Source organism: Phocoena sinus, chromosome 13 (genome assembly GCF_008692025.1).
Source record: "Phocoena sinus isolate mPhoSin1 chromosome 13, mPhoSin1.pri, whole genome shotgun sequence".
NCBI lineage: Eukaryota > Metazoa > Chordata > Mammalia > Artiodactyla > Phocoenidae > Phocoena > Phocoena sinus.
In genome coordinates this window covers 88,153,512-88,171,617 of record NC_045775.1, presented here as the reverse complement: position 1 = coordinate 88,171,617, position 18,106 = coordinate 88,153,512, and the positions used below count along the sequence as shown (strand labels likewise).

At 52.3% G+C, this 18,106-nt stretch overlaps 1 protein-coding gene across 1 annotated transcript in view; it reads left to right on the top strand.

The window, feature by feature from the left end:
* TGFBRAP1 (transforming growth factor beta receptor associated protein 1) overlaps positions 1–13,539 on the top strand; it is a 44,470-nt gene extending 30,931 nt beyond the window's left edge. Inside the window, 8 exon segments of the mRNA XM_032652731.1 lie at positions 186–527; positions 2,230–2,287; positions 5,002–5,112; positions 5,114–5,146; positions 6,696–6,836; positions 7,394–7,553; positions 8,691–9,124; positions 10,972–13,539. Coding sequence (XP_032508622.1) covers positions 186–527; positions 2,230–2,287; positions 5,002–5,112; positions 5,114–5,146; positions 6,696–6,836; positions 7,394–7,553; positions 8,691–9,124; positions 10,972–11,148 — 1,456 coding nt within the window. The 3' untranslated portion in view covers positions 11,149–13,539.
* The last annotated feature ends 4,567 nt before the right edge of the window (positions 13,540–18,106 follow it).

Genomic DNA, 18,106 nt, shown 5'->3' with positions numbered 1-18,106 from the left:
TGCGGCCGCCGAGCCCTCTGCTCCGTCGTGGGGTCTGGGGGTGGGCGGTGCCCGGCTGGCGGTGCTTTGCAGCCCGTGCAGCTGCGGACGGCGTGCAGACAGCGCACCCGTCCAGTGTCGTCCCGTGTGCCTGCGTGCACTCTCTCTCTCTCTTTGCTTCATTTAGTTTGACACTGTAATTGCAGAAGCGGCCAACTCGACGTGCGGGAGCTGATCTCCCTGTACCCCTTCCTGCTGCCCACGTCCTCCTCGTTCACCCGGTCCCACCCTCCTCTGCACGAGTTTGCAGACCTCAACCAGCTGACCCAGGGCGACCAGGAGAAGGTGGCCAAGTGCAAGCGCTTCCTCATGAGCTACCTGAACGAGGTCCGCAGCACGGAGGTGGCCAACGGCTACAAGGAGGACATCGACACGGCCCTGCTCAAGCTGTACACGGAGGCTGACCACGACAGCCTGCTGGACCTCCTGGTCACCGAGAACTTCTGTCTGCTCACCGACAGCGCCGCCTGGCTGGAAAAGCACAAAAAGTGAGTGTTTCTGGCCCCCCGGACGCCCCCCCCGAACCCGGGGCTCCCTGCCATGGCCCTTCCTCGTCCCCACCCCCGGGAAGCTGTCGCGCAGCTGAGCACCAGCGTGACTTCTGAGTCGCAGGCATTCATCAGGGGACCACCCGGCACCCTTGGGATCTATCGGCCTCATCACGGTCTGCAGATCCACCGCAGGGGTCTTAGAGGGCACAACTCTCGCGCCAGCTCCTCCTGACAGATCGAACAGTCATAGGCCTTGTTAGTCAACGGTGGCTCGTTCAGTTTTCCACGTGGGTGGGACTGAGCTGTGCGAGATGCCACAACGCATGTCGGTTAAACGATAGTGCACTGCAGCCACTGATGGCCAGACTGAGCGGACAGATGGGCATCTGGATAAACAGACAGAAAGGGAGGCTTCCGGATCTTGTGGATAAAAGGTTACGGGGTCAAACTCCTTCATTACTGACGTGAGCTGGTCGGCACCCACCACTTGCCGACCGGCCACCGGGTACGATGGGGGCCCCATCTGCAGTGATGACGTGGTTAAATCGGGCAGCTTCTTCATCCTGGGGGCAGGCGGTGGTCTAACCCTTCTAGGGCCGGGGGGCTTGAGAGTTCCCTGTAAGATTCTTTGCCTGTTGACTTTTGGAATGCATTTGACATGGCGGAGGTGCTGGTGAAATTCCACGGAGACCCAGGCTCACGATCCAGACCCTGTTCAGATGCAGGATGTCATGGGCTGGTGACTGGCCTCCACGTGGGAAGTGGCTTGTTCAGCCGTTTTTCCTCAGTTTCCCAAAGGCACCGTGGGATGGAGTGATTTAGTTTAGGAACCAGGAAATGCACTGACAGCTTATGGCGGTGGACTTGGGATGGCAGGGAGGGTCTGGCGGATAGTCAGTGTAACTTTCTAAAAGCTTTCGGGAGAAGAGGAGGGTTTCTAGGGAATAGTTCAATATCTTGAGAGGTTGCTCTTTGAGGGAAGAAATCCGAGGGCCCCCTGGGGCAGCTTGATCCGGTCACCTGCTGGGGAAGAGGGCCAGGATGAGGACGCACCTGTGAGCGTGGGAGGGTGGCAACAGCTCACAGCCCGGGCGATGCCCGTGTTGTCACCGACCCTGTCCGCTTTATAAATGAGGAGGCAAGGGCCAAGGAAGGTAACCTACTTGCTCAAGGTTATACAGTCCCTAAGTAATGAAGCCTGGATTGAAAGTCAGGGCCTGGAACATCTGGGTCCCCCCAGCCGACTCTCCCTGACCTTCTGTTCTCTGCAGTGCCTGCATACTGTTGGCGTTTATTGCCGTTCAAAATCCTTACCCCCAGAATGGCTCAGACAGCATCCCTTCTTAATACCTCGTGATAAGTTAATAATGGTTAGCTGAAGAGATGGCAAATCATACTAGTATTTGAAGCAAGTTGTAAAGCAATTCCAAATGTGACCTTCCATAGCATCACTATAGTTTTATTTTTCAGCTCATCTTAGATGTGAATACGGTCCTTCTGGAATCGATAGGGAATACATTTTTCCGACTATAAGTAAATAAACAGAAAGGAGAATCTTTCTGGTGCTGAATTTGTTGTTGAAGTCAGTTGAATAGCTCATGTTGGGGCTGGGGGGCCCAGGGCCGAGGGCGTTGCTGAGGGGGTACTGCCCGCAGTGGGTGGTCAGGAGAGGGTGCACTTACCCTGAGTTTTCTTCCAGGTACTTTGCACTGGGGCTGCTCTATCATTACAACCACCAAGACGCTGCTGCCGTTCAGGTGAGTTCAGAGGCATCTCAGCACTGTTTAAAAATCACCACCATTTAACTTAGCAACTAAGTTTGCTAAGTAACTAACGCCCGTGTGCCACAACCTACCGAGGCCTGTTTGAAAAAAAATTACAAATTGATAGAGACCGTCTTGCCTGATCCACAACCTTTTTTACAAAACAAAAATAGTACTGTTTTAGAAAGTGAATGCTTGAGAAATGTTGGCCAAGGATTTTCTTTTTTTCTCTTTTCTTTTCTTTATTTATTTATGGCTGCGTTGGGTCTTCACTGCTGTGCGCAGGCTTTCTCTAGTTGTGGTGCGTGGGCTTCTCATTGCAGTGGCTTCTCTTGTTGTGGAGCACGGGCTGTAGGCACGCGAGCTTCCGTAGTTGTGGCTCGTGGGCTCAGTAGTTGTGGCTCGCGGGCTCTAGAGCGCAGGCTTGCTCAGTAGTTGTGGCGCACGGGCTTAGTTGCTCCGCGGCATGTGGGATCTTCCCAGACCAGGGCTCGAACTCGTGTCCCCTGCATTGGCAGGCGGATTCTTAACCACTGCGCCACCAGGGAAGCCCCAAGAATTTTCTTTTCTTCATCTTTCCATCTCTTTTTTTGTGTGTGTGCAGTACGCGGGCCTCTCACTGTTGTTGGCCTCTCCCATTGCAGAGCACAGGCTCCGGACGCGCAGGCTCAGCGGCCCATGGCTCACCGGCCCAGCCGCTCCGCGGCATGTGGGATCTTCCGGACTGGGGCACGAACCCGTGTCCCCTGCATTGGCAGGCGGACTCTCAATCACTGTGCCAACCAGGGAAGCCTCATATTTCCATCTCTTTAAAGAACATTTTCAAGACTGAGTTGTTTAAAATGTAAGAAAAATAGGATTTCTTACTGAGCCACAAGGCCTGTGACTCCACTGCCTTATCAAAAATTAAGGCTGTGAGTAACAGGTTGTAATTTCCACTGTTAGTGGCAATAAGTCTTGCCAGAGAGCTGGGTTGTCATGTCATCTGTGACAGAACTAAAGCTGACCAAGGCCACTCCACTTGCCTGGGTGGCACTGCTGGTCAGCAGGAGAGCTGGGGACTGAGCCAGCGCTCAGGGCCCTGGCAGGGGCTCTTGCACCCAAATTTCTCATCTTGTCTCTTGTCTTGCATCTTTTGTGAGCGGCCAAGAGCATCAGCAGTGCTCACCAAACTCACCAAGCGTATCCGGTTGCTTTGAGAAATTACCGTGGTAACACGATTGTGGAATAGGTAAAAAAAAAAAAAAAAAAAAAAAGGTTCTCATCAACATACACCCCATGGCTAAGAGCAGATTTGGGTGTCAAAGCTAAAATTTTTATTTTTTTAAAACACCATGTTCTGAGAATTTGTTATAAGTATGTTAATAACATTAGCAAAGCTACATAGACAGGAGTTTACAAAATTGAAATAATATGGAATAAATCACCATATATGGCAGAATTTTTTTAATGACACATTTCAATGGCTGTGTGAATAGTTTGTTTGATTTGGGGAATTCAGCACTGAAGAAACTAGTAACATAAAAAACATTGGTGTGCTGCTACCAGAATTACGGCTGCCTGTGACAAAACGAAAGCTGTTTACACTGCCTGCCTGTTTACTGGGCCGCTTGCTGGTATGGTGTGGTTCAGGAGTCAGTGTGGACAGGTGGGTGAGGACCACGGCACAGACGACGATGCAGGGGGGCTCTCAAGCAGCCCCCATCTCTGCCACCCCTCGTGAGGCCACTTCATTCTGAGGCTCTGAAAGTAAGATTCCGTTTATAGGGACTTCCCTGGTGGCGCAGTGGTTAAGAATCCGCCTGCCAACGCAGGGGACACAGGTTCAAGCCCTGGTCCGGGAAGATCCCACATGCTGTGGAGCAACGAAGCCCGTGTGCCACAACTACTGAGCCCGCGTGCCACAACTACTGAAGCCTGCACGCCTAGAGCCCGTGCTCCGCAACAAGAGAAGCCACCGCAGTGAGAAGCCTGCGTACCACAACGAAGAGTAGCCCCCACTCGCCACAACTAGAGGAAGCCTGCGCGCAGCAACAAAGACCCAACGCAGCCAAAAATAAATAAAAAATAAATAAAATAAATAAAAATTAAAAAAATAAAAACAATAGTACATGTGCACAGTGAAGCATTAAAAAAAAAAAGATTCAGTTTACACGGCAGGGAAGTGTCTGGATGAAATAGCAAAAGGACTTTATTATTAAATCTACCCTGAGCCCCCATGCAAAAGACAGTAGGAACACCAGGGCACAGGGTCACCAGAGGTTTTGAAAGCACATCAGACTCTCACAGTCCCAAAAGGTCTTCAAACTCAGAAATTCCTGTGACGGAGAAGGCTGAGACAGCCCGGCTGATGGATGTAGGTGAATGTCTTCTGTGTCCAAACATTGTCACTGATGATTTCATTTCAGGAAGAGACGTTTTTTAATGCATCCAAGTCTCCTCATAGACTACATTTACTACTTGTATTACTGTGATCTCATTAAAAAGGAAAGAAAAGAACCTGGTGCTTTATGTTCCTGATTTCCCGGACCGTGTCCCCTCTTTTTTTTTTTTTCATGTGTGTGAAAAAATTAAAATGGATTTAAACCTCCAAAGTTTCTCCCGCCACTTTGAAATATTGAAAGGCCAGACAAACAAACACGTGCCCTTTCTGAGCTAATTCTAAGAGGTATGTAACCTTCCCTACCTTCTTTTTTATTCCTCTCCAGCTGTGGGTGAGCATCGTCAACGGGGATATTCACGACTCCACGCGCTCAGACCTGTACGAGTACATCGTGGATTTCCTTACCTACAGCCTCGACCCGGACCTTGTGTGGGCAGTATGCTGACTGGGTCTTGCAGAAAAATCCGGAGGTTTGTGCTTCGTAAACGCATTCGTTCAGGGCGGCAGGGGACTGGTGAAAATGGACAGAAAAGTTGATTCTAGGTGGGAAAACAAGCTACACTTTAACCCTTCTCTCCGCTTTTTTTCTCCCCCCTTTTAATACATGGCTTGAGCCGTCTGAATCCCAGCTCTCGGGGAATTTCTGCATTTCAGTGCTTCTGCACACCTGTGGTGGGGGCAGGCCACTGTGTAGGAAAGCAGAAGGCACCGCGGGTCAGGTCTTAGCATCTTCTTAAACACCCGTGTGTCGACCCCCATCCCTAACGGCATCTGGTCCCTTGTTCTCTGCGGGCTGGAGAAAGACCAGACTGTTGCCCTGTAGGGCGTGGAGCCGGGCCTGGGGCACACCAGGCAGACCGTCGCCCTTGCTTCTATGTCCCCAACCCCCTTTGGGGGGGTGAGTTGGGGACATAGAAGGGCCCTTTTTGGTTGTTTGTTTTCATCAGTCATTTTATTAATCCTTAAGGGAAATGTAAATCAAAACCATTTCACACCCAGTAGGATGGCTAAAATTTAAAAGACAACAATAGTACACGTTGGCAAAGATGCAGAGGAATCAGAACTCGCATTCATTGTTGGTGGGAAGGTAAAACAGTACAGTCATTTTGAAAGACAGTCTGGCGGTTCTACAAATGGTTAAACAGAGTTATCATGTGTGCCAGCGATTTCACTCCTAGGTATGCATCCAAGAGAAGTGAAAACCTTTATTCGCATAAAAACTTGTACACGAATATTTACGGCAGTATTATTCACGACAGCCAAAAGAAAGAAAAAACCGTGTCCATCACTTGATGAATAGATAAATAAAATGTATATGCACAAAATGCAGTATTGCTTGGCAATAATAAATGAAAGGGGTTCTTTTTAGTATTTTTTTTTATAAATTTATTTATTTTTATTTGGCTGTGTTGGGTCTTTGTTGTTGTTGAGTGGGCTTGGGTCCCACGTGGGTAAGGCACGCGGTGGGTATGGGCGTTTGGAGAATCGAGTTCACTGAATCTTCAGCCGCTTGTATCTTCTTTCACTTATGATCCAGCAAGGATGATCTAAACGTTACAGAGTTGTTGCTTCACGGATTGTCAAAACCTACCACCAATAAATGTTTGGTTCCTTAGTTTCCGACCCTTTTAGAAGGAATTCCGGCTGGAGCTCTGCGGCATTTCCTGTCTCTGTCAGTGCTTCATCTGCACTGCTTTTCCGAATCGTCGTGTTTTCTTGTTTGTTTTTTTTTTGACGTGGACCATTTTCAAAGTCTTTATTGAATTTGTTACAATATTGCTTCTGTTTCATGTTTTGGTTTTTTGGCCGCGAGGCATATGGGATCTTAGTTCCCCGACCCGGGATCGAACCTGCAACCCCAGCATTGGAAGGCGAAGTCTTAACCACTGGACGACCAGGGAAGTCCCGCAAATCATCATGTTTTTGACAGTGGTTTTACCCAAAGCGGACAGTGCTCAGAATGAAGATAAGATGGGGTCTTTGCAAAGCATTATAAATAAATTGCTATTCTTCTTTCAGGTCGGAGTTCAGGTTTTCACCAAGAGACCTGTGGACGAACAGAGTAGGTTTAACCCAGATGATGTCATCAGTTGCCTTAAGAAATACCCGCAAGCCCTGGTCAAGTACCTAGAACATCTGGTCGTGGACAGGAGACTGGAGGTGAGGCCCCAGAGCGCAGGCTGAGCTGCGTGGGCTGCGGTGGCATCACCGGGACCTGAACCTGGCCCGTGGGTCTAACGTAATGTCTCGTGTTCCCGGCACTCAGTCTGTACGCGTGGGAGGTCAGGGAGGGAGCCGGATGTTCGTGAAAGAGACCGGCGGCCTAAGTAGCTTTTTTTCTCACCTTCCATCTCTTGTCTCCTCCGCTTATATTTTCTTCTCTTGTCCTTCCTTGTTATTTTTTTTTTTTAGAGTTTTTTTTTCCTTGTTGTTATTCTTAAAGGAAATGAGGAAAGCTGTCCCTTTTTTGGAGAATACCTAAATCCTGTGGCCCTTACTTCTCAAAATGAGATATTTTCCCGTAGATTTTAGATTCAGCTCCTCTGTGTCGTGGTTTCTGAAAGCTTTTGCCCCAGTACGCGTGTTCTGTGGTTGTCCTGTAGCCCCCGCTCACCTTGCACGTCCAGTCTCAGGCACCTGCTGGCTGCTTGGTTAGGGGGCGTTCTCTGGGCTCCCCTAGCAACTGCTGTCTGTCTGCTTGTCCTCCTGTCCTGTAGAAGGAGGGGTACCACACGCACTTAGCCGTCCTCTACCTGGACGAGGTGCTGCAACAGAGGCCCAGCGCCAGTGGCAAGGATGCAGAAGTGACCGAGACGCAGGCGAAGCTACGACGTCTGCTCCAGCAATCCGATTTGTACCAGGTCCACTTTCTGCTGGGTGAGCGCATCTCTCTGCATAAACGTCACCGGCGGGGGTGGGGGGTGGGGGCAGGGACGGAGGCCTTGGCACCTCTTCGTCTCTGTTCGGGGGCAGGGGGTGGATTGGGAGCCTCTGTGGCACAAAGTCAGCCTCCTGGAGGGCAGGCGAGCCCCCTCGTCCGTCCTCCACCCTCTGGAAACGGATAGGGCCCCTTAGCTGATGACGTGAAGGCTACCCTGGGCGTTGGGAGGTCTGCATGTCTGCTGAGACAAGCTGCTTTGAACTTGCTTTGAAGCCCTCAGGTCAGTTCCTTCTGAGGCTCCAGCTCTGATCACGGCTTTGAGGGTGGCACTGCCCCCAGCACCCCACTCGGCTGCCCCAGGCTTGGAGGAAGGTGGGGGTCCTGGAGGGGGTCTGGTTTTCATTTCCTCCAGGGCAGAAACCACAGTGTCCATGTTGTGTACGACCCTCAGAGCAGGACCCGGCAGACTGAACTTGTCTCTTGTGGTATCGGGCACCGTGGAATTTCCGGGTTGTCCTTGCTGGGTTAATACATTTCTCTTTAGCAGCTTTTAACACCACTCTCTGACCATTAACTACACCCATTCTCATTGTTTGCGGTAGTTGTGTCCTGTAGAGTCTCCACAGCTGAGTTCTCGGACACTGAGCCGTCATACCTGGAGGAGTGCAGGGTCAGGCTCCCGAGAACCTCTGGTCACATCATTTTCACCAGCCGATCAATACGTAACCTTCTTTATGTGTGTTTCTGCTTAAAGACACCTTATTTAACGTATGTTGTTGATTCGACGACACTGAGCTCGTGGCCAGCAGCACATGACTCAGGCCTGAATGATGCTTGTGTGACACATGTACTTTGTCCTAAGGCACATGGCGGCCCTCCTGGGAGGCTACGTGGACACCCCTAAACTCTGGGTGTCCAGGCAGCCCGGGTGGCAGAGCTCAGGCGCGTCCAGGCAGCCCGGGTGGCAGAGCTCAGGGGCGTCCAGGCAGCCCGGGTGGCAGAGCTCAGGGGCGTCCAGGCAGCCAGCCTTGCTCTGCCCGTTCTTAAGCGCATGGCCCATGCAGTTGTGGCATTGGATTGGCACCGCCTGGCGCGGGCCCTGCCGTTTCTAACCTGCAGGTCCCACCCCACAGACAGGATCCGGGGCGCCGGGCTCCCCATGGAGAACGCCATCCTGCTCGGGAAGCTGGAGCAGCATGAGGGGGCCCTGCGCATCCTGGTCCACGAGCTGGCCGACTTCCCGGCAGCCGAGGGCTACTGCCTGTGGCGCTCCGAGGGCCGGGCCCCGCCGTACCGCCGGCGGCTCTTCCAGCTCCTGCTGGCCATCTACCTGGGCCCCGGCCCCTCTGCGCCCGAGCTGGCCGTGGCCGCCGTGGACCTCCTGAACCGCCGTGCCACCGAGTTCGACGCGGCCCAGGTCCTGCAGCTGTTGCCGGGCACGTGGTCGGTGCAGCTGCTCTGCCCGTTCCTGACGGGGGCCGTGCGGGACAGCGTCCACGCCCGGAGGACCACGCAGGTGGCTATGGGCCTGGCCAAGTCAGAAAACTTGATCTACAAGTACGACAAGGTGAGAGCCCGGCCCTCTCGGGCGAGACGTGTGATTTGAGGTCGGTTTTACCCGTGGAAAAACAGTCCTTGTCCGTTTCTTCTCTGTAACACACGTGATTTCTTCACACAGACACAGGTGTGTGAGCCCAGGCGGGAGCCGGGCCGGCAGGTGTGCGGTGGGGGCAGCTTCCCGCCCCTTTTAGACACTGACGGTCCGCAGAGCCGCGCTCCGGGCCCTGGTCCACGCTGCAGGTCACAGTGTCACTGCATCCGCACAGCACTTCCGGGCACAATTGCGTCCCCGTCACAGAAGGGGGGGCAGGGGCACCAGGAGGTGACACAGGACACAGGATCCCAGCTGTGGACTGCAGGCCGATTCAGAGCTGCACGTTCCGGGTCCCTGTCTCTGTCCCCTGGGCTTGCTGTGACTAATAATAACAAATCCCATAGGCCGGGGGCTCAGACGACACGCATCCCGTTCGCACCGTCTGGGGGCCGGGAGCCCGAGATCCAGGCGCTGACAGATTCGGGGCCCATTGAGGCCCCCTTCTCACTGAGCTCACGGGGCCGGGAGCCAGCGCTGGTCTCTTCCCCCTCCATAAGGGCCCTGAGGCTGTCCTGGGGGCCCACCTCCAAACACCATCCCACTGGGGGTCAGGGCCTCGACGTTTGGCGAGAGATACAGGCATTCAGTCCATAACCTCCCCAAGCTTATCCAGAGAAGGCTTCTCTCTGGTGAGGCCCAGACGCCCCGCAGCCAGGAACCTGTCCTTCCAGAGCAGGAATCCGCCGTGTTCCTCCCGCTGGGAAGCCTTCATTGACTCCCCAGTGGAGAAGCCGAGGCCGGCAAGATTCAGCCTCCCTCCTCTGGCCCGTCCCTGCCCGTCCCAGGGTGCTCAGAACCTCCCAATGGACTTGCCGTTTCGTACGTACGGCCTTAGAATCCACCGTTTCCTCTGCCTGAGACGGCTCACCTCTTCCTTTTTTGCCTGGTGAACGCCTACTCGAAACCCCGCCTGAGTCTTTCATTTGTGAAACCTTCCCGTCCCTTGAAGCAGACGGGTGCCCCGTGTGCCGACTCACGTGCTGCATCCATAGCCGTCCCCTTCCCTGTTAGGCTTTGGGTTCTCTGAGGGCAGGAACTTCCTTTACTTATCTCGGTATTCCTGAGCCAACCTGGCATCTTGAAGGCATTGAATTTTGCTGAATGACTAAAGAAACTAACGAGTAGGGTGAACTCACTAAGCCGCCGCCCCGTCCTGCCACTAGGCCGACTTGCTGGGCTGATTCACGCAAACTGTGCAGAAAGGCTTTTAGCTTGCAGAACTCAGGTCCTGTTTAATCAGACAAGAAATAATAAAGTTTTGTTAGTTTTGTTAGTTAACACTTAAAGAAAGGAAATGACGTTTCCTGGGGCCGTTCGGGAACGTGCCACGGATCAACCCCATGGGTTTGACCCAGTCTCTTATTTGGGCCTTAACGTTTCTTGTTTGCAGACGAGGGGAGCAGGGAATTAGACAGCTTTCACGGTCTTGTCAGCTCTAAGGCCCCATGATTCTGTAATAGGCCTTTTGCTTGAACAGATCAGAGCTCAGAGAATGTCTGAAAGATCTTGGTAAGCAATTCCTCCGCCAGACAAGCAGCAATTACTTTTGGGAAATAAGAAGGCGGTTTTGTAGCTTTTTTGACTTTTCCAGTTCCGGAGGGAGTTTTTGTTTATTTTCACCGCCGATACTCTGTTTCGAGAAATTGATCTTAAAGCTGTCCTCACCAGTGATGGTAACAACCCACGGGGTGACGCGTGTCAGCTCTGAAGACCGGTGTCACTTATGTCACAGGCGTCCCTGTCTTTGTTTCTTTTTGCAGATGAAGCTGAAAGGAAGCTCAGTTCGGCTCTCGGACAAAAAGCTTTGCCAGATGTGCCGAAACCCATTTTGCGAGCCCGTGTTTGTTAGGTATCCCAACGGTGGTCTCGTCCACACCCACTGTGCGGCCAGCAGGCACACGAACCCCAGCTCCCCCAGCCCCGGGGCTCGGACTTGAAGAGGCTGGGCCGAGGGCTCCTTACCAAGGCGGCCGGGTGCACAGAGTAGGAGGCCGCGTCAGCCGCCATCTGGTGCTGGGGGGCTTCAGTCGTGGGAAATGGGGCCGACCCCCTGCATCGGATGGAAATGGATAATCCTCGAAAGAGAGACAGGCCAGATTCACCCGTCCAGGGACATCGCCACCCAAAACAGATGTCTGCTCTGAAAGGAAATGAGCCTTCCTGTGCCACCCGGACAAACCAGACCCCGCACCCCGAGCCCCGATCTGTAGACACGTATTTGCACTGGAAACGTTCGCTCCGGTGGCACGGAGGGGACCGCGTCCTGGCAGGCGAGCAGCCAGGGCGCAGAGCTCTCCATCCTCACCGCCTGGCCACCGGCCGCCCTGCGGGCTCTGCCTTTGCCCTGAGGGACAGCTGACCTCAGGGAGGTATCCCATCTGGCTTGCAACCCCTAAAAGGTCTGCCTGGGTACTCAGGCCCTCCCTTTGGGGTAAATTCATCCGCTTCTGGATACCTCGCACGTGAAGGCTCCGAGAATCTGGGACGCGCCGGAATGAGCTGCTCGCAGGTCTGGAGCCGACGGCGGGGACAGGAGCACACGGCCCATCGCCCGCCGGTTTGTAACTCCGTGATTAACATGTTCAATTAGAACTTTTAATTTGGCGTTATATCCTCTTGGTGATTCTTCTCTCTTTTGGAAATTCACCTCCGTCGTGTTCATTCGGGGCGTTTTTCTTTGCACCACCACCCGCCCCATTGATTCCTCGAGAAATTAAAAGGGAAAGGTCGTGAGCACAAGCTGAGTGTGTTTTCCGGGGCGGCTGGTGGTCACCTCCACGCTGGCCAGGGCGGGCCGTGGGTGATGGCTGCCCTGCGCGATGGGGATGTCACCCCTCCCGAGGGAGCGCCGCCCCCAGAGGAAGTCCAGGCGGGCTGCCTTACCTCTAGCACTTTACACGCCTGCCCTGCGGCTTCCTGGACACACAGGACAGACACCTCCCCGCATCACAGACCCCACGTCCATTCCGCGTCTCTGTCCAGCATCGCGGAGAAGCCGACGCTGTTGTTACTTCACTGCCCTCTTCTGAATTTCTTCCTGGTGTTTATCGACTCTGTCGGGGACTAAGAAGAAAGATGCCGTGACGCCTGGCAGACGTGCATCAGTTCGTGCGTGTGACGAGGGGATGCCGGGATCCGGCCCCTCCTTCAGCCCAGGCCTTAGCAGACGGGGTGGAGAGCTCATCCTCCCTTCTGTGAAGACGCTTTCTGTACTGATCACGGTCACTGTTCTCTTTCCTCTTGTGATTCCAGGGGGTCCAGAAAGCAAAGGCATCCGTGCACTCTTCCCTCCTGTGTCTCGATTTCTAAAGAATAAATGATGAAGAAATTCCTGCAGCTCAGCCGCGTGCTGTGTAAGCTGGTGTGAATGAAAGCCCAGTCATGAGTCTTACCCTGCGGATGGCTGTGAAGGAACGGCCATGTCACTGGGGACGTTACCATTACGACTCGTGAGTTTGGGGTTATCCCTCAGAGAACAAGTGACTAGGACACGGAAAACTGCACCTCTAAAAGCACTGTTTCTCTCCGCGAGATGGGTACAGTCCTGGAAAAGCCTTCTGATGGTTCCTTTCTCACTTGGGGGCACTGGTCTCTCTCTGCCCTGAACATTGATCAATATTTTGAGATGTTTGTGATCCTTTAGAAGAATGGGAACTGAAGTTGAGCAGTTTCTATCTCTACTCTAGAATCCTCTAATGCAGCGGAATTCTCTGACCCTGTGCAGAATTGTTAAAAACCTTGCCTTTCTCTAACTCCCACAAGGCCCTTTTCTCAAATCATATTTTTTAAAGAAGTACGTGCTTCTTTCTAAAGACCTGCTGTCTTGTGATTGTGCCATCGGTTAGAGGAATTAGAGCCATCACCTGGCCCTTGTCCCCCTGGGTCGGTTCGATGTCACCATCCTAGTTAAAATAGCACGAACTGGACTCAGCTGACGTTAGTATTCTCTGGGCAGGACTCTTCAATTTCACGAGCTGGTTATCTGCTGTCGCTTATCAGGTATCCATGTGGGAGTGGCACGTGGGCTATGGAGTCTTGAGCCCACGCTCAGAGCCGGAAGGCCCGGGCCTGAGCCCCGGATGTGCTTGCAGTGGGGCTCCAAGGGCCCTGGGTACCACCCTTGAGTCACTGCCTGTCACACAGCCAGGGTAACCTGGCCTTCCCCCTCGCCCGCCTATGGAAACCTGGTCGTTTCAACTTTACCCTTTGCCCCTGGTTGGATCCCAAATACACAAGATGTACAAATGTAAACTTGTTGATTTTATTAAAATTCTTTTGATTCTTTGTCCCTCCTGTAATTGTTTTTTAAATAAAAGTTACCTCGGTGATGTGATGGTTTCTGCTCGCATGGCACCTGATAGCCCAAGGGGCCATAGAACTTGGCCGTCTGCCCTGGTGGTGCCTTCCAGCTCCTGCAGAAGGACTTGCTTTGGTCGTTCCTCTAATCCTTTGCTGTTGCTTCACTACATTTTAAACAATGCACTTTTTTTTTTAAATTTTTTATTTATTTTTTGTGGTGCGCGGACCTCTCACTGTTGTGGCCTCTCCCGTTGCGGAGCGCAGGCTCCGGACGCGCGGGCTCAGCAGCCGTGGCTCACGGGCCCAGCCGCTCCACGGCATGTGGGATCCTCCCGGACCGGGGCACGGACCCGCGTCCCCTGAGTCAGCAGGCGGGCTCTCAACCACTGCGCCACCAGGGAAGCCCCTCTCTGCAGCTTTTTGCAGCCGGGGAAGGGAAACAAATAGTTATAACGCAGCCTGCAATCCAGAGTCCTAAATTAGTGCAACAAGACACGTGGTAAGAAGGAATTAGAAAGCAACACACACAACCCGCAGGCCACGTGTGACTCGGGAAGTAAAACGCCGTCACTAGGGTCTCAGGGCTCTGGCACCCTCTGCTGTGGCCCTGGCAGGCCACCTCCCCTCGGCCGTGGTGTCATCCATAGCCTGGAGGTGGTGGCTGAGGGCCCTCTGGGTGTTAGGCCTTAGTCTCAGGACAAAGCAGCGGGATGGGCCAGCCTGGGATACCAAATGTCACTCTCTGGGATCTCGGGTCTCGGGGACGCACAGGAACTCCTCTGCAGCGGCCCCGCAGATGTGTCTGAGCGCCCGGGGCATCAGCTGCAAGAATCTCATTGCGTTGCTGCAATCAGCAAGAAGGTCCCTCTGTGCAGCCCACACCCCTGGCTCCAGAGCTGGTCTGCGGCTGCCCTTTTCTTTTCTCTTCTTTCTTTATAATTGATTTTTATCGGCGTATAGTTGCATTACACTGCTCTGTTAGTTTCTGCTGTACAGCGAAGTGAATCAGCTCTACGTATACATATATCCCCTCTTTTGGATTGCCTTCCCATTTAGGTCACCACAGAGCACTGAGCAGAGTTCCCTGTGGTTTTTGAACCTCTCTTTACACAAAGCTCTAACATCTTTCAGGGAAGGAAGGAGATATGCCCGTCCCCAGAGCCCTGGTCCTGCCCCTGCTTAGGTGGTTGGTCCTGCTATTATGGCTCAGTTCCTGCCCTCAGGTAGGTCACATAGCGTGTGCGTGTGCGTGTGTGTGTGTACGTGTGCACGTGTGTGCCTGCGTGTATGTGCAAGCATGTGGATGTGTGTGTGCGTGCATATGTGTGTGTGCATGGGCGTGGGGGGTGGTGAGGACTGCAGTTCACCACTTCTTCCAACAGGCTAATCAGGGAAGCAGGGAGTTAGACCAGCCCCTGTTTCCTCCCGTCCGGCTTCTTTGCTGCTGGGAGGAGCCTGGTGCTGTTCCCACACCTGCATTCAGACCTGTGTGGCGGGTCACCTGCAGCAAGTGTTCCCTAACTGCAGGTGGGCAGCTGGCTGTCCCGGCACGTGGCACGTGTGAGCCCCCGTAACCAAGCATCACCTCTGCTCCTCTGACCGTAATTTCATGCAACCGCGTGTTGGAAACGTGCAGGGGCTGTGCCACCCTCCTGTTTGTGCTTGGTGTAATTTACTGGTGTAATTTCCATGTATCTGGTGTTTGTACAAATACTAGAAAAATACGCTGCTTTGTAGCAGCTGACAGAGAAGCTCAGCCATCCCCAAACCGCCTCGGCCGTTGCCAGGGTGCACACCCGCCGGGCCAGGAGCTGAGGGGCTAAAAGACTCACTTTACCAAGAGCTGTACGCAAGGTGCTAAGGGGGCGGTTTTCCTTTTTCAATCCATGCATTCATTTATTCGTATATTCATTAATTCATTCATTCATTCCACAAGTATTATACTGGAAGATGCTCCGTGCCAGACATCGTGCTCCGTTCTGCAGGAAAACTGGTGAGAGACACATCTGGTCTCAGCCCTGCTTCAGGTAATGACAGCCCCGGGGACAAATGCAGAGGACGCAGTGCGGGTGGACAGATGCACGGAGTTGGAGGGCGAGTGCTGCACTCAGGGTGAGGGTGAGCGGGCTATGGCCCCGTTGGGATGGAGAGAAAGAGGATCTGATGACTCTGCAGCGCCGGGAAGGCGGCAGGGGTACAGTGACAGATGAGGCTGGAGACGAAGGCTTCATCCCAGTTCTGGGTGGAAGAGAAAACACGGGTGTCTGTGCTGTAGAGAGACCAGCAGTCCCCCCGCCAGGGGCAGCCTCAGCCAGCATGTCCACCTGGTATTGGGTCCATTCATCTTGGTCTTTACATTGGTTTTTATTTATATGGGAAAGGAGTCCCGCCCCCCAAAAAAGAAACAGAATGTTGTGGCCAGTTTATTAGGAGAGTCCCTTGTATTAAAATACAGTACATGGAGGGCTTCCCTGGTGGCACAGTGGTTAAGAATCCGCCTGCCAATGCAGGGACACGGGGTTCGAGGGTCTAGGAAGATCCATATTGTCACAGAGCAACTAAGCCCATGCGCCACAACTACTGAGCCTGCGCTCTAGAGCCCCGCGAGCCACAACTACTGAGTCTGCGCGCCCACAACTACTGAAGCCCACGCGCCTAGAGCTTGTGCTCGCAACAAGAGAAGCCACCGCAATGAGAAGCCCCGCGCACCACAACGAAGAGTAGCCCCCGCTCGCCATTAGAGAAAGCCCGCGTGCAGCAATGGAGATCCAATGCAGCCAAAAGTAAGGTAAATTAAATAAATAAAATTTAAAAAAAAATTTAAAAATAAAATATAGTACATGGATAAAAATTGGAGGTATAGTAAGGCCAACAGATCAGGAGACAATTGCCACTGAAAAGATAGTTCTTTATACTCCGGATCCCGGAGACCCTCCTCACAGGGGAGGGGGCACACAGCCACAAGGGGAAGCACCAGGGCCAGGCAGGGAGTCACAGGGCAGGTCGGGGAACGTGGGCAGGGACTTTATTGTGGTTTCCAAGGGAAGGAAGGGGTGAGGCAGCTGGACAGGCTTGGGGCTGGCGGTTGGAATGATTTCCCATGGGCTCTGGGCCCAGGGGCCGTCCCTGGCTGTCTGGCCCTGGCCCTGGGGCATTGGAGCAGGTGGATAGCAAGCTCGGGGTTGTGAGCTCTCACAGAGGAGGCGGTGGGGTGTGGGCGCTGCTTGGGACTGCTTTGTATTTGGAGGGGCACTGCGCAGGCGAATTGTTCAGTGTCTCCAGGAGCCAGCCAGTCCTGGGAGCGGCAACCCTCTCCAGGGGCAGCCAGGGCCCAGATGTCAAAGCATCAGAATACAGAAAATCAAAGATGTGGTTAATACATGATTTTCGATTAAAACCACTGGGGTGGTCACATTGTACTCTGCTTCCCAGGACAGAGAACCGGATCGTGACGAGTTTAACGTACTTCTAACGGCAAGATAGACAAAGGCTGCCCAGAGTAGCACAGGGTGAGGAACAGGAAAAGAGATGGTCTGGAAACCCTTCCAGGCCCCACCTGCCAGACGTGTGGTGTGGTCAAAGGGTTTCTCAAGCCTGAGTGACTCAAGTTGGCTTATACTTGCCATGAATAAGACTTTCAACCCAAATTGGTTTCTGGAGAGATGTAAGATGCCTTTAATAGTTGTTTTCTCTGTATAGCTACTGTACAGCACAGGGAACGATACTCAATATTTTGTATATAACCTATAAGGGAAGGGAATCCGAAGCAAGAATGTATAATATATATATAGTCTGAATATAACTGAATCGCTGTGCTGTTACACCTGAAACTACATGATATTGTAAATCAACTATACTTCAATTTAAAAAAAAGGAAAACATTAAAATATAGTTGTTTCTCATGCTTTTCTATTATAATTAGCGAATATATGTTAATTGGCTGAAGCCTTTGCAAGCACCGTTCAGGCTCTTGAATTATTAACGTCTCCTCCGTCAAACGGCTGTGGGCTTTCTCTCCTGGGCTCCTTCATGTCCTAATTCATAATCCAACCTTGGCCCAGCCTGTTGGCGGAATGACCCGTTTGGCAGCTGCTGAGAAGAGCTTCACAACCTACCTTAAGAGTTTCCCAAGTTTTTGGTAACTCTCAAGCACAGCTGGTTAGAGAATAAATTGTCATGACCTTTCCAAAAAAAAACAATTTTATTATGGCATCAAAAGCCACCAATTCACTTTCATAAGTTTATTTTAGGAAAATAATCAGCAGCTAGGTAGGAAGATTTATGTCAGGGATACTCATTATAGGAGGTTTTTCTTTTTTAATAGTGGAAAACAGAAAAAACCAAAACGAAACAGGGAGTACTTAAGTAACTTAGGTGCTGGTGCAGCCACATAACGGATGACTTCCAGCCAGCAGAAATCACTTTTAAAACATGAAGAAAAAAATCTACCAAAACACTAAGCTAAGTTGTGGATAGTATGATCTAAATTTTGGAAAGAAAGACACATTTTTTATATGTAAGTTTAAAAACTAGAATATCTTTAATTGTCCTTATGCGTTTGGGTAAAAACAAAGTTTTCACTTCTACAAGGAGCCA